Source organism: Crotalus tigris, unplaced genomic scaffold (genome assembly GCF_016545835.1).
Source record: "Crotalus tigris isolate CLP2741 ecotype Arizona unplaced genomic scaffold, ASM1654583v1 scf7180000017757.759095, whole genome shotgun sequence".
In the NCBI taxonomy this organism is placed as follows: domain Eukaryota; kingdom Metazoa; phylum Chordata; class Lepidosauria; order Squamata; family Viperidae; genus Crotalus; species Crotalus tigris.
In genome coordinates this window covers 221,927-238,361 of record NW_024096617.1, presented here as the reverse complement: position 1 = coordinate 238,361, position 16,435 = coordinate 221,927, and the positions used below count along the sequence as shown (strand labels likewise).

At 40.5% G+C, this 16,435-nt stretch overlaps 1 protein-coding gene across 1 annotated transcript in view; it reads left to right on the top strand.

Moving 5' to 3' along the window:
- Window positions 1–5,920: 5,920 nt before the first annotated feature.
- Window positions 5,921–16,435, top strand: part of DNTT (DNA nucleotidylexotransferase) — a 221,459-nt gene continuing 210,944 nt past the window's right edge. The window contains exon 1 of the mRNA XM_039340929.1: window positions 5,921–6,123. Coding sequence (XP_039196863.1) covers window positions 5,921–6,123 — 203 coding nt within the window. The remainder of the gene's footprint in view (window positions 6,124–16,435) is intronic.

The following is a 16,435-nucleotide window of genomic DNA, read 5'->3' as shown; positions in this document are numbered from 1 at the left end:
AGTCATAAATCACATTCCCCAATTAGCTTGAAGTGAGGGCTTCCTCTCCAGTTCTCCAGCCCACCAATTCTTTATCAGCTCTGGGCTCAATAACCTTGCTTCTCACTCTACGTTTAGTGTTGTTATGTCTAGCTCAGTGGTTCTCAACCTGTGGGTCGGGACCCCATTTGGGGTCAAACAACATTTCATGGGGATCGCCAAACAACGCAGTCCGCCATTTCTTGAATAGAGTCTAATTCTATTGGCTTTCAAAAGCCAATAGGAATTATCCAGGCTGTCTCTGTCCTGCTGAGCCCGCCAAAAGTCCCATTCTGCAAACGGTGCTCCAAGTTGTCTGCAGCGAAGGTAAGCTATCTGGAAGTTTCCACCCCTCCCTGCTGAGCAACTACTAAAAATGTAAGTAAAAGAGGGCCAGAGGTGGAAGGTGGGAGGCCGGGCAGGCGCAGGGAGGGTTGCTGGCGCGTGTGGGGTCCGGCGGGTGCCTTACCTCCCTTAGGCTGGGCCAGCTGGTGGCCCAGCCGATGGTTGGCCTGCGCTGTCTCTACCGCTTGCCAGCTACGCCTTGGCTGGTGCAGGGGGCGGCACCACGCATGTGCGGCGCTCCCGGGCAGGGAAAGTCCTCGACTTACGACCGGTTGGGTAGTCCTCGACTTACGACCGGTTGGGAGTTGCGGCATTAAAAAGGTTGAGAACCACTGGTCTAGCTGGACTCTCATTCACATTCCCCCCTCAGCATCATCTAACTCTAAAAGCGAAAGGGAAAAAGATGGTACATTTCCATCTGTTGTCAATGCAAAACATCTGATGTTAGCAGCATTGACAGTGGATGTCTAGCAGATCCTGTTAAAATGATCATGGTTGTATATTAAGAGAAAGACTATGTTCAACCATGGAGAATCTGTATTGGTTATAATTCAACCTGCTGAATTTCCAGGTATGACTGTTTGTTTAATGACCATTCAAAGTTACAAAGATACTGAAAAAGCGACTTATGATTGTTTTTTCACTCTTATGACTGTTGCAGCATCCTCATGATCACATGATCAGAGTTCAGATGCTTGGCAACTAGTTCATATTTTTGACAGTTGCAGCATCCGGGGGTCTTGTGATCACCTTTTGTTATCTTCTGACAAGCAAAGTCAATAGGGAAGCCAGAGTCACTTCACAAGTTCGTTACTAAATGAATAACTGCAGTGATTCACTTAACAACCGTGGTAAGAAAGGTCGTAAAATGGGGCAAATCTCACTTAACAAATGTCTCACTTAACAGCACAAATTTTGGGCTCAGTTATGTTCATAAGTTGAGGACTACCTGTACTTTGGACAGCTTATCTTTAACAGAGCCAGATAACATGACCCATAACAAAGGACTATAGGAGCTATAGACTAAAATAAGTGGAGGGCATAAGATTGTTCATCCACATGTCAGACAGTTAGACCATCGTCTAATCTAGGATAAACAGTGCCTTGCTGTTTATTGTATGAAGCCTCAGTAGACACAAAATTACTCCTTAATAATCATTATCCAGATCCCCAAGCTGCCATAGAAGGCTCATAGTTCCCCATAGCACAGATGCAACTTTTAAAACAAATTTGAGAAAGTTTTAATCGCTTTGGTACTGCTGTGCACGTTTTTGTAAGGAAATCCACTGATGAGGATCTAAAGGAAGTCTGTGACATACATTTTACCGCAAACAGTTCTGTGGCCAGTATGGTTTTATATCTCTAATCATGGGCAATGAAGAATGAGATATTGCACATGGTGCTATGACTCAGATAACAGGAAGCCCTGAAGCTCTGCATGAGGTTGGAATCTTGCCAACCAGCCAGCCTGTGACTGGTTCTGCGCTCTTTCTAAGTGTCAACGGAGAGGTAATATTTTAAAGAATTCATTTTGTCATTGTAGAAAGGCTTTCAGCATTTGGATAAGTTTGGAGCATGACTTAAACATAAGATCATTTTCAATACAGATAGTCCTCTGCTTATGACCACAATTGAGCCCAACATATCCATTGCTAAGTAAGACTGTTATTAAATGAGTTGTGTCCCATTTCATGACTTTTTGTGCCATGGTTGTTAAGTGAATCACTGTGGTTATAAGCGAATCTGGTTTCCCCCATTGACTTGGCTTGTTGAAAGTCATCTGATCGCATGACCCCAGGACATAGCAACCGTCAGACGGATGACGGTCAGTTGCCAAGCACCTGAACTTTAATCAAGTGGCCATGGGGATGCTGCAATGGTGATAAGTGTGAAAACTGGTCATGAGCCATTTTTTTCCAGTTGTAACCTCAAATGGTCACTAAATGAATGGTTGTAAATCGAGGATTACCTGTACAGTAATTATTTCCACAGTATAGTATACAATATTGAGTCCAGGGACACAACAAAGCGCGTAAAATATGAAGTGAAGGTACTGATAACCTTTCTCTGAAATTGATTGGAATGTGTATTGATGTAATACTGGTTATGATAGAAGACTAATGCAGGGATATAAAACTTAAGACTCCCTCAGCCAGGACCTTATGATCCTTTTGGATTACAATTCTTAAATAGTTTTTAGCTAGCATGACTATAAGGTCTCACCTCAAGAAAGTCAAACTCTTGAAACAAGCAGCATTTCAAAAGGATCTTTTATTGAGAGATAGTGATTGCAGAAAAGTCAGGCAGGATCTAAAACTCCTGCGCGAAAACATTAGGTTAAACCCCCGTTGTTGAACCCCCTCCCAACTGCCCAGTCCATCGAGAGCCAATCCAGAGGTGCAAAGGTGTCATGAGAACTCTGGGCTGAGAAGGTGATAAGAAGTTGTTCTCAGGTCCTGTGACCTTGGTTCTCTGGAGATGAGACAGAACAGATGGCCCCAGGCTCATCCCTCCCCCCTCCCATTCCCAGGATGATACATCAAAGCAGGAGAGGAGCAAAGTAAAATGGATACATCACAGAAAGTGATGGCAGCATCCTGATAGGGATCTATGGGGACCTGACAATGACTGTTTATTGGGGAAAGTATCATGCCCTAGTAACCAAGAAAGGAATGTAGAATTACTTCTGAGCAGGTTTCTTTATTGTTCCACACCTAAAGACAAAAAACTTGCCCAATTAATGCAACTACTTATATCATTAAAGATATACTCTGAGAATTGCTAGGGAGAATCTGTCTTAACTCTCTTTCTTCTATCCAAACTTTAAACTTTGCTGCCTCTTGGCCCTCTGGAATGCAGCCCCTCCCTCCTGGGAATCCAGACTACATTTCACAAAAAATTGCTGAACTTGCTGCATGCAGCTGCCACCTCATGCTTACGCCTCGCTACCACACGGTGCCAATCTGCCATGAACTGGAAAGGGGGGGGCTGGATGGGAGAGGGAGGCTTCGAGGGGAATGAAGAGTTCCCGGTATCTCCTGAGATAAGGCCTCAAGGTCATTTGGATGGGAACAGAACGCAGCTGCATACCATCCTACATTTGAAGTGACTGTTTTAAAAACACCTTTTTTGAATTTAATTGGACATGAGGGGGCTAGCAATGAGAGATACCTAAGAGAAGGAAAAGTTAGATTTTGGAATTTTGACACATAATTTTCAGTTCTGGCTTTGCGTTACTGTAATTCACTTGACTTCCAGTAAACCAGACATGTCAAACACAAGGCCTGGGGCCCGGATGCGGCCCGTGAAGTAGTTTCATGTGGCCCACGAAGCCATCCTGGAAACAGTGAGGGAACGACCCCCACTGCCTTGGCCTTGGCCCAGGCCAGCCGGGAGCCAATGTACAATTTTATGGTAGCCATCTTGGCATTTGCCCCGGTGGACCATGCCTTGGCACTTGCCCCGGTCCTACCCCCTTCTGCCAGAGACCCTCAGATCTGTCCCACTCCTGCCCAGGCCCCCATAGGCATCCTTGATGCGAATGATGTAGAACTGGCCACACCCCCCACTAGGCCACACCCATTCCATCCATGCCCACCCGTAGGCTGCACCCATTCTGGCCACACACCCTCGCCCTTCCCAGGGCAACTGCAATGCTGATGCGGCTCTCAGTGAAATTGAGTTTGACACCCCTGCAGTAAACTATACCTTAACTCCAACAAATGGAGTTAAGGATCATTCTTACTTAGAGGTTCAAGCTGAGGCACGTCTGACACTGCAATTGTTTCAGATTGCTGAACTTTCTATCATTATTTCTGAATTAATTAGTGGCATCTAGAAGCCATGATACAAAACGCGATAGAAAGGATTTTCTTTTTTCTTTTTAGTGCCTTCAAGATAGTCTGCAGATTTTTTGGCAAGATTTTGGAAGCGGTTTGCCATTAGTTCCTTCCTAGGGTTGAGAGAGAGTGACTGGCCCAAGGTCCCTCAGTTGACTTTGGGCCTAGAATTCATGGTCTCCCACTTTCTAGCCTGATGTCTTAACTAGATCATTTCCATGGTCCCATGATCAAAATTCAGAGGCAACTGACTAATATTTATGATGGTTGCAGTATTCCAGGATCATATGATCCTCTTTTGCGACCTTCTGACAAACTAAATCAGGGGTCTTCAAACTTGACCCTTTTATGACTTGTGGACTTCAACTCCCAGAATTCCTCAGCCAGGCAAGTTTGAAGGGCCAAGTTTGAAGACCCCTGGGCTAAATCAATGGGGAAGCCATATTCACTTAACAATCGGGTTACTAACAACTGCAATGATTCACTTAACAACTGTGGCAGAAAGATCATAAAATGGGGAAAAATCACTTAACAAATGTCTCACTTAGTAACAGAAATTTTGGGCTCAGTTGTGGTCATAAGCTGAGGACTACATGCATAAGCATCACAATAGAAAAATCCATTTTCCTCAAAATGTCTTCCAGAATTTAAATTAAAGAATACAAGGAGAACTGTATAACTTTGTCAAAAATTCACAGGAAGGGTTTTCCTTTAACCTTTCTTGTGCAGATTAAATGGCTGAAATCTCTGGAGATTGCCAACATCTTCTGAGTAACCTTGTACTAAATCACAACTATAAATAGCTACTTTTTAAAATTGGCTACTCTCGGAGAAATGTGGCCAGTTGTTTGACTCTGTCCAATTATATGACATCATATAATAATATCTGATGGAGGAAAAGTTTGCAAAACTCTGGATTAATCTAATTAGATCAGGAGAATTACCTCAGTCATTTGGTTGCTATTCCCCTTGGAAGAGATTTCTTCATTGGATTAGGTGAGCAAGGCTTGAGGTCCAAAACATACTCACTGAGAAACTTTATATATATGTAGAAGCCTCTTTAGATTTCCACCTTAAATTAAGGTCACAGTGGAGAAGTAAGGAATCTTACATGTGATCTTGTATGGGCAAGCATTTTAACAGGAAAATTATAAATCCATATAGAATTTTGTGCTCAGGACTTTAGCTCCCTCCCCCCCACCTGACATTGTACTAAGAAGTTGTCATTGAAAGTCTGCTCAGTACTTAGTACTTGAAAATGAGGACAATATTTTGACTAGTTAGCTAAATTAGCCTCTGTATAGCTCGGTTCATTATCCCACACTGAAGCTATTTTGTTTATATAAGACATTCAACTGCTGTAGTTCCTTGGATAAATTGGCCTATTATTTCAAAAATCAACTGCAGATAAGTTTTCTGGAAGTTATTTAACTATTTTCTCAGATAGGACAGGCCATGACAGTAATTATATCTTTTCTGGTTTTCTAGAAAATACTCAAAAGTTGTCTGATTCAGGAGTGCTCTGAAAAGAGATAAATAGATAAACAGCATAAAACCTTCTTTTTTGTGACGTTGGGGAAAAAAAAAGAGCAAGTGACATCACTGGATGGCAATTTCAAAAGCAGGCTGTCGGTTGGTCAGACCGACTGACTGCCAGCTTCAGGTTTTCCTGAAAGAAGTCTAGATTTCAACAAACAAAGAAAAGTAGACAGAGTATCATGAATAAGATCAAAACTGCCAACTTTAGTCCCATGAGGAAAAGGCAGAAAAGAATGCAAATTGAAGTTCCTCTGAGCAGCTACAAAATAGAGTTTAGGAACATCACAATTTTCATTGTGGAGAGGAAAATGGGAATGACCAGGAGAACTTTCCTGATGGATCTAGCAAGAAGAAAAGGCTTCCGAGTGGAAAACGAATTCAGGTATGAAAACGATTTGAATGGAGAATTGGGTTGAAAATTGGGTTGAAAAGTGTCAGTGCAAGTTTATGCCTATCAGTGAAGATAAGCGTGTCCAACAGGTTTGAAATAGATTGAGGACCAAAGGTATGGATACTCCTTGGAAACTTGGAGAGATGCCCCAGAGCTTCTCCAAAACATGACTCAGTCTAATAATCTTGAATGTGATAGGAAGAAAAATATTAAACAATCATATGGCCTGAAGCTCATTTAATTCTGTTAGTGTCTATTAAATGTCATGCCAAGTTCATTGGTGTGTGTGTGTGTGTGTGTGTGTGTGTATGAGAGCTTCTCCCAATATGATTCGGGGGTCAAGTGTGGCCCTCAGTTCCCCCAGGTGTGTGTGTATCTTGATTGTATAAAGTACTGGAAAGCATATATAGGTGTTTTCTGGAGAGTTTTAGACATGTACCACATTTGAAAGAGTGCTAGCAAAATAACAAAGCATCAAGCTTTAGTATGAAGAATTATTGTAACTTTAGAGCGAGTGGCTTGTCAAGCATCATTTATTTATGTCTAGCTTCATTTAGTGTTATAAAAATAGTTATTAATATACAACTGTATTTAGCACTACACCTATGGTAAATATCTATACCTTCAGAATGAGGTCCTCTTTGTTAAATAATTAATTCTGCATATAGGTTTAAGTTTAGGCATATTTTATTATGTGGTTCTCTCTGGCAATTATGGAATGAGATTTTAGTGTTGTGATATTTCTGTACATTTTGCAGTGCTCTGATTTCAGCGCCCTGTTTCAAACTAATGTGGGTGTTCTATAAATAGGAAGGTTTCTATAAGTGAGCCATCCTTACTATTTCAATAGAGAAGATGTGTAAAGGAGCTAAATATGTTATGGTACCATTTCAGCAGGCAATTACTAATTGCAGATTTTTAATAGGTATTGCTTAGGAGGGAAAATCTGACTGGAAATCCTACTCTGAAGGAATTAGTGGGCTTTCCCACAATTGTATCTGCCACTGCAACCACTTTCCAAGACAGAAGCATACTATTTTTCTTTTCTCAGAAGAGCGCATTAATATGGAGGAACATAAGACTGTGGCTGGGTAGAGGGTTATGCTGCCAGAGAGGGCAGGTTTGAAATTTTGGGACAATTTTGGAGAAGGCGGGAGAAAGTTCTTCCAATGCATAAGAGATTCATTAATCCTGCAGAGGTCTAATGTATCAGTTTAGGTGAAGACTCTCTCAAGTCAACTTGATGAGTATTATCAGCTCCCCTAGGTTGACCAGACCAGCAAATCAACTCTATGGGAAGGCTAAAACCATTTTTATTGAGATTGGCTATAATGAAGTAAACTTGCAAGTCTGATTCTGCTGTATCTCCTCCCCAGTTTTGCTGATCCACCTCTGAATATCATCTAGACCAGTGATGGCAAATCTTTTAGAGACCGAGTGCCCAAACTGCAACTTATTTGTTGCCTGATGCCAGGTGGGCGTGGCCCATTGAGTGGGCATGGCTATAGTCATGGCAGACTGGGTGTGGCAAAGGTGGGCGTGGTCACCTTGATGTTGCTCGAGAGGGACGCCTGGGGGGGGCTGGGCAGGGCTGGGGGAGATCCAGGGGTCTCTGGCAGGTGGGGCGGTGGGCAGGATGTTCGTCCTGAGGGGTGAGGGGAGGCAAGGTGAGGCAGGGTGGGGGTGCCATTATCCGAGGGCAAGGCGAGGCAGGGGCCGGGGTGGCTGCTGCCTGACACCATCAGCCCCCCCCACGCAGATGCCAGCAAGAGCATAGGGGCCAACAGTGTCCGTCAGCAGCCACAGGCTGCTGGCCCCTTGACTGGCGCACTCTGGGGCTCTGCAGCCCGCCACCAACAGTTCAGAGATGCCATTTCTGAGCTGGACGGCTGGCTGACAGCTGAGGAGGTGATGCAGTGGTTTGTGCCTGGGAAAAGGAGAGCATGCGAGGCCAGGAGGGACGGGGGGAGGGAAACCAGCCGTGCTAGGATGCATCCAGCCACGTGGGATCTCAGTGAGTTAGTGGGTGGCTGGTTGAAGAGGGATAGTTGCCATCTTCGGGGCATGGCGCGTGTGCCCACAGAGGGGGCTCTGAGTGCCACCTCTGGCACATTTGCCATAGGTTCACCACCACTTATCTAGACATTCTGGACTTTAAAAAGCTTTAGTCCCTTTGAATAGTTATGGAGCCTGCATACCTTTACCAAAGCCATCTCCCTTATTCCCAAAAACTAGTTAGACACATCCATGTCATATTTTGGGGCCACAACATGGAAATGGGTTGCCATTGCTTTTCTCCAGGATGTTGTTTTCAACTTCCCAGCCTGCCCTTCAACCTTGAGATCTCCTAAATAATAATCTGGTGCATCCTGCTTGGGTTATTCAGGTTCAGTCAAGATTAGCAAGAAGCTACCACTTAAAAAGAGACCAATACAAAATCGTGTCACTGTAAATCAGCAATAAGCCAGTGAAGTTTGGTGGTATGATTTTGAAAAGATGGGTTTTTTTGGGTATGGAGTGAAGGGAGTTGAATGTGATCCTATTGCTGAAGCAAAATGAGCAAATGCTTTACTTCTACAAAAAACTTACCATATCAACACTTTATATCTAATTTTTACATAAAATCAATTATGAAGAGAATCTGTTACATTTGGGGTGTTTGTTTCCCTCCTAATGGTGTCTCTAACATGTAATCAAGACTCATTTTCTTTTCATTTGAAACCATGGTTTTGAAACTTTTCTAATTGTGGATGTTGTTTTTGAAACAACTTTCTCCAGCTTGAAGTTCTCCAGAATTCTGGCACAATAACTCCCAAAATTGGGAGAAGTTGGTTTAGAATTCTTGAAAATATATTCCCTTTCACTTGAGAGTAACAACTTGAAGAAAACTACCCTGGAGTAAGAGAGAACAGGCTTATTCCATTATCTTAGAAGCGACCCTTTAAAGTATTTGAAAGTGGTTATCATATATCATACTTAGATGCTAATTTTTTCAGAATGAGTGGACTCACCTCCTTCAGACATCTTCATAGGAGTTGGTCTTCAGGGCCTCAGCAAGTTTTTCTTTTTCTTTTTTGCCTTCATCAGTATAAATTTCTTAGCTATCATTATCATAAATCTGAATATCTGGAAACTGCTACCTAGTTTGAAAAGAAATCTCCTACTCTTGCCAATGGAAGGATTCTTGAGGGGTCTTTGCTACTCTCTGAGCTTGGTTGTTTTCTTACAGATGTTTCGCTGCCCAAACTAGATAACATCATCAGTGCAAGTAGGGAGTGGGGTTTGCTCTGTCAGTTTACATTCCAGTGAGTTGCTCTGTCAGTGTTGGTGTGCATGGTGTTGGTTGGGTTGTTTATTGTTAGCTTATTTGGCAGTATTGTTTATTTCTTGATTATTGGTCTGATATTAATCTTGGAGTTAATCTATGCTCATCTGGGTGTTGATTGTTGGTGTAGAGGTGTTTTGGTCTTTTTGTTCCCTTTTTGGCTTGTTGATTGTCTCTTGTGTCTACAGCGTGTAGATATTGTTTATGTCTATGTGTCTACTGATGGTGAGTTTTGACTTTTTGAAAATCAAAAAAAAGTTTTGACAATTTAACAATCTAATTTGTCTAGAAATTCTCTAGTGATTTTGGACTTGGTTTTGTCTAGGATAGTCATAGCTTCCCAGTGAAAACTATGGTTAGGTCTGTCCATAAGTTGTGAAATTAAATAGTTTTCATCATGTTTTCTGACTGCTAATTTATGTTCATGGATGTGTTCTGCCAAACTTATGCCTATTTGTCCTACATAGTGGCTATCGCAGTCATTACACTGTACGGTATGTTGTAAACACCTCCTGCTTTTTCTTCTGGGGCTGCTGGATTACTTAAGTCTTTTGAAGACAAAAGGATAATTTTTCTATTCTAATTTCTATTTCTAAGGGTTTAGTTGGTTTGTGTGCTAAGCTGATTCCATGTGGTTGTAATAGTCTGTTTGTGGTTTTTGAGATGTTTTTGATATATGTTTGGAGTCTTTCCAAAGCTATAGCATGATCAGAAGTGTGACGTGGGGAAAGGGAAAAGGTTATAGCTCCCTGGTCCACATTAGATTTCACACTTTTAATTTTTTTAAAAAAGGTCATCCATGCAATGATATATGCCCAAACCTGAGCTAACCTAAATGGCCAAATGTAGAAAATTGCGATAGCAGATGTTAAAGTAAAATAATATCACAGTGCATAATATCTTGTTCCTGTAAATAAACCTTCTTAATTTGGAGAATCTCATTAGCAATGTGTTGAAAGAACACTCAGGCATCTTAATATAGCAATAGTGCTGAATGTTATAGCCGCAATTAAATTAACTCTGCTCCTGGCTATCTCACACAAGGAGGTTTCTATCAGCTGCCTTTTTCTATTACATGAACATTATATCTGTTAACATACGTGGAAGCACGTCAGTTATACTGATGCAAAATCTGAGGAGCAATCTATCTCGAATAAACATACGTATTGTTACAGAAAACTCCATGTCATTAGTGGAGATTCCAAACATTGTGTCTTGAACATATGGAGCCTTTTGGCCCTTCAGTCTCTCAGGCCCTCCTGCCATCTAACTTGTTGTTAAGTGCCTTGGTGCAATTGCTCATGTTTTCTGGTATATGGAGAAATTGACCTGAATGGAAGAGTTTTGGGGAAGAGGGAAGGGGAACCTGTCTTTATCCGGTGATATGTTTGGAGCTATTATGAAGGCATTGCAGCCTATGGAAAATGTAAGAGTTTCCAAACCTGATCTAAGAAAAATACTTCTGAATCAAGCCAAGATATATAAAGCCTAAGAAAAATACTTCTGACAAACTTTATATATATATATATGTTCAATGATGCAATCTTCGATCTCCAGGAAGAGTATACTCCAGTTATTTATTGTTAAAACAACATTTAAAACAATAAAAAGACTCTGAGGACGCTGGCAGAGGACCAGCGAAAGCTAAGTTGTTTTAATCTTGTATATAACTGTTTTTATTGTTTTAAATGTTGTTTTAACAATAAATAATTGGAGTATACTCTTCCCGGAGATCGAAGATTGCATCATTGAACAAATATGCCCGGGATTCGTATTTTTATAACCATTAAGGACACACACATATATATATATATATATATATATATATATATATATATATATATATATATATATATATATATATATATGTTTGATTCAACCTCCCTTCCTTCCAGGAGGGACAAATGATTGCAGCACTATCCATATTACCCTCAAATAATTGGAATTCAACTTCCAATTCAAAACATTTGCTGCCTTTAGCCTTCCTGATGAGATAACATTTTGTAATTAATTTCAACAATTTTCGAATGCTGCATTGCTATTCTCTAGGCAGGTAGTCCTCAACTTACAACCATTCATTTAATGACCATTCAGAGTTACAATGGCACTGAAAGAAGTGCTGTACAACAGGTACCTCACAAGAGTTGCGGCGTTCCCACGGTCACATGATCAAAATTTGTATGCTTGGCAACTGGCATGTATTTACTATGGTTGTAGTGTCCTGGGGTCATGTGATCGCCATTTGGACCTTCCCAGCTGGCTTCTGACAAGCAAAGTCAATGAGGTGTGGGGGAGGAAGCCTGATTCACTTAACATCTGCAGTGATTTGCTTAACAACTGTGGCAAAAAGGTCATAAAATGGGGCATGATTCACTCAAGAACCGCTTTGCTTAAGAATAGAATAGAATAGAATAGAATAGAATAGAATAGAATAGAATAGAATAGAATAGAATAGAATAGAATAACTGGAAGGGACCTTGGAGGTCTTCTAGTCCAACTCCCTGTTCAGCAGGAAACATTATACCATTTCAGACAAATAATGATTGTCCAATCTCTTTTTAAAAACTTCCAGTGTTGGAGCACCCACAACTTCTGGAGGAACTCATTCCACTCATTAATTGTTCTAATTGCAGGAAATTTCTCCTTAGTTCTAGGTTGCTTCTCTCTTTGATTAATTTCCATTTATTGCTTCTTGTCCTGCCTTCAGGTGCTTTGGAGAATAGCTTGACTTTCTCTTCTTTCTGGCAATCCCTGAGATATTGGAACACTGCTATCATGTCACCCTTAGTCCTTTTTATTAAACTAGACATACCCAATCCCAGTAACCATTCTTTATATGTTTAGCATCCAGTCCCCTAATCATCTTTGTTGCTCTTCTCTACACTTCTCTGGACTGGGAAATTCTGGTCCTGGTAATAATTGTAAGTTGAGAACTTCTTATACCGTATTTGGGTGAGACTGTTATTTTAAACGGTTATTTTTTATTGAAAGATGACAGTGTTTTTTTATAGTTGCTTTCATTTCTTTTTCAATATATTAGCTATATAACCCACTTTTCCTTCTCCAGGACTTCAGATCATGTAAATTATCTTATTACATTCCCTTATTATTTGGAGTGAAAGGCCCTTCTCTTAAAATAACCCTGAAGCATTGCACACCTCACCAGAAATAGATACCAATTTTAAAATCAACCTTCTATGGCACGTCAACAAAAATAACCACCCAGCTGCCAATGAGGATTGAAAACAACATTGATAAACATTTGAATCTGATATGAAAACGTTTTGGCCTCTCCCACCATTTGCAGTTCCTTCTCAAATATTTATCAATCACTGATGGTAAAGGCAGGGGTGAGGAAGAAGAAATCTGAGGTTGCAGATATTAGTATAAAGAATATGTGTGTGTGTGTGTGTGAGAGAGAGAGAGAGAGAGAAGAAAAAACCCCAGATTTCCAGAAATAACAATGGATTGAAATTCAGAATTTTGAAGTAGCTTCCAGATTGCCACCATCTTAATTCCCAAACCTCAACATCTGTTTGAAGGCAATCTATGACTGTCTTAATTTCTGCTGTCTTGAGAACATTCTCTAGCAACAAAAATATTCTCAACTTTTCCAGTTCAAAACAATGGGGTGGGAGAGAGAAGGAGAGAGAATCGCCTAGTAGCCTGATTGGATTTTGTCTGGTGCTGAAGAGACTGAGAAAATGAATAAAATACTTGTCAAGTTCACCGCTGCTCAGTTTGTCTGGGACATGGAGGCAGAGCTGCCAAGCCTAAAGCTAACATGTCCCTTATAGGATCCGAAGTTCAGAAGTTACAAAGAGGCTGAAGAAAGACATTTTTCAATGGGGGAAAGGTAGGCACAGTTTCTTGAATTCAACAAGCTGAACCAAACAAACTGAAACAAAAGCCCTACTTTCCAACAATAGCACTGGAAAGTAATCACCTCCCCAAGACAGTTAACAGTGTGGCTGCTTTTGAACAGGTGTACCATTCTCTGGTGGAAATGTTGCAGAAAAAAAAATAAAAATAAAAAGAAGTCTTAATGTTGAGAGGAACAAATCCATGTTCAAGGTTCCGACTAATGAAACACTTCCAGGCATTGTTTATCCTCTTTATTCATGTAACAACGTGTGGGCATAGCATGGATAGATGCCAAGACCTAAATTCCTCTCCCATGATCACGTAATATTCCAGCCTATTCCCTCCTCTTTTTTACTGTCATAAATCACGTTCTCCAATCAGTTTGAAGGCCAAAGGTTCTCTTCCGTTTGCCAATTCCTCACTAATCCCCCACACAAATTCCTTTTCCTCCCCTTCCAACACCATTTAAGTTAACTCTAAAAATGCCACACAGTTCTGCATATTTTGTCAGAGCAAGAACATCCAATGTTAGCAGCATTGACACCATGTCTAAAATTTTGGAATCCACAACTTAAATATCTTGGTACAAGCTGTATCTCCATTTCCCAACCTGTGTTCTTAATTACTTTAGTTTTGGTGCCCTTCTCATATGTCACTGGGCCAATTCAGGATTTGCACTGTAGTGCTGAATTCCCAAACTACTTCCTTTAAATCCCTGTCATTCTTTCAGTGGGAGTTTACAAGCAGGAAGAGGGATGTCTTAATATCTAAGTAGCTTTCCCCTTATACCAACTATTTTGGGCAAAATGACCAGGCAACCATGCATAGTGTTTACAGAAAGCATTGGGGGCTATTTTCCTGTTTGTTTTTTTTTTTTGTCTAGGCCTAATCCCAAAATAAATATGGTCACAAAAGTACTTGCACTAGGGTGTCTGTTCCTCCCCCCCCCCTTCAAAAAACACTTATTAAATAGACAATGGCCAGTTGGCATTTGCAGCTGCTGATGTCAGTCAGAAGTGCAAAATCTTCTTCAGGCTGGTGAGTTAATGGGCACATCTATGTGTCCTTTAACCCTAACCCTATTCTTGTTGACAGTATGAATTGGCATGGTCTTCTTGCTGGATACTTTTAGGTTTTACCATTTAATCTATGTCAATGGGATGGACCGTGGGCTTTAACCTCCTCCCCCATTCAACCCTATTTAACATTTTGAAGTCAGCTAGATATAGCTTCCTAGCTGACAAAGGAAAAACAACCAACCACTTTTCTTTCCTTCTCCTCCTGTCCCTGATAGCAAAATGATAACTTCAGCCAGAGCAAATGTGGAGAAGAAAAGAGGACTTGACAATTTCAGTTTTTTTTTTTAATCCAGGCACTGGAAGGTGTCCCTTGTTTTACTGGAAACGGTTTTGAATACACTTCAACCGGGACAATTTAACTGTCAATATATTTTTTTAAAATGTCAACAATATCTGTGGAAATTCTACATTTCTTATATTTTTTTGTTTTGCAAGGATACAACGCAGCTGTAAAATAACAGAAGAAACTAGGGCATGCTGGCTGAGCTGCTGTTTGTGAGTGCAGAAATGGCAGAGTTCCAGAACTTCAGCTATCCACAAATACATTAAATATGCACATTTTATATAAAGGGATATAAACCACAGGAAGCAGAAGTTAAACAACTCTAACTGAATTTTTGTTGTTGTTTGAGACAACAAAGCAGAGCACATCAGTTTAATTAAAGGGGAAGGTAACATAATGTTGATTTGAAAAATGATGTGCAATCAGTTTGATCATTAAGATACTAGACTACAGTCCTACCTATGTTTGCTGGAAAGAAGTCTAATTGAGCTCAGTGGGACTCACTTCTGAGCAGACACACATCGGATTATGTTTCTCTGCTGAAATCTTTTTATTTTGGCCTTCCACAACCTGGTGCCCACCAGTTGGGCACTGGCTAGAAATTTGGAAGCAGAAACTTCAGCATATCTAGACACCAGTTTGGGAAAAGATATTCTTAGAACTCAGCACCATTTCAGGTCCATATAAAAAAATGTGATTTGGAATACACAGGAATTCTTATGTGGCCATTTTAAGCTCTTTGAATTGGCAGCTCTTTAAATTTTTCCTGGATCCTGTGACTGCCCTCCACAGCCTCAATGTGATCCATAGAAAAGGCACATCTCAACACACTTTTTTGACTTTGAATCTGAAGTACTACACAGCCCTTTTGGTTCAATTTCATTTTCCCAGAATGAATCCAACTGAATTGAATGAGACTTTATTTTAAACAGATATACGTAACACTGACTTGCTCAGGACAACTTACTGTATTTCACACTTCTCCAGTGTAAAAGAGTGCGCAGAATGATTTAAAATATCTAAAAAAGGATAGTATGACAATACACTGTATTGTCATAGTACAATACTATATTGTCACAGATATAAATGTACTATATATATAGTAGTATATGCATATATACAGTATGATAGTATAAACTCTTCTAATTCTCCCTTATGGGATGTTGGCCCAGACAATAATAAAAATCCAGTCTCTTATCATTTTTGTTAACAGCTGGTGGGACTGATATGAAAGTAGAATTCTGGATTAGCTTTCAAAGCTCTTGCTGACATACCCTAAAGATATTCAAGTCTGGCGAGTTGCATAAAGTACAGGATTCTCAAGACACAAAGAAAACACCATGAGAGCCATAAAACTTTAGCCAGAAACTTCATTTAAAAATGGAAAAGGGGGATGATCATTGAAGCATCCTTCTTTTTGACCGAGAGATTATTTTCAGTGATCAACAGTAGTAGAAAACAGGGGCAATAAAGTCATGAAATCATGCAAATGGGTAGGTTAATTTCGAGAGATTTTAAGTGGTTTTGAGATGTTTGTCAATCTTGATTTTTAAAATTTGCAATTTAAGGTCATGGGTCTTCATGGATCTGAGAGGGGGAGGTGATGAAATGTGCTGTGATTTGATTGTCCGAATCAAATGCCACACTTTATGCTCATGCTTCTGGTTATTGGGATGCAAGTGTGGAAGGCATTGTGATGTCACTGCTTCTGTTATGTTTTCTGTTATCATGGCAAGCTGTGAAACTACATTT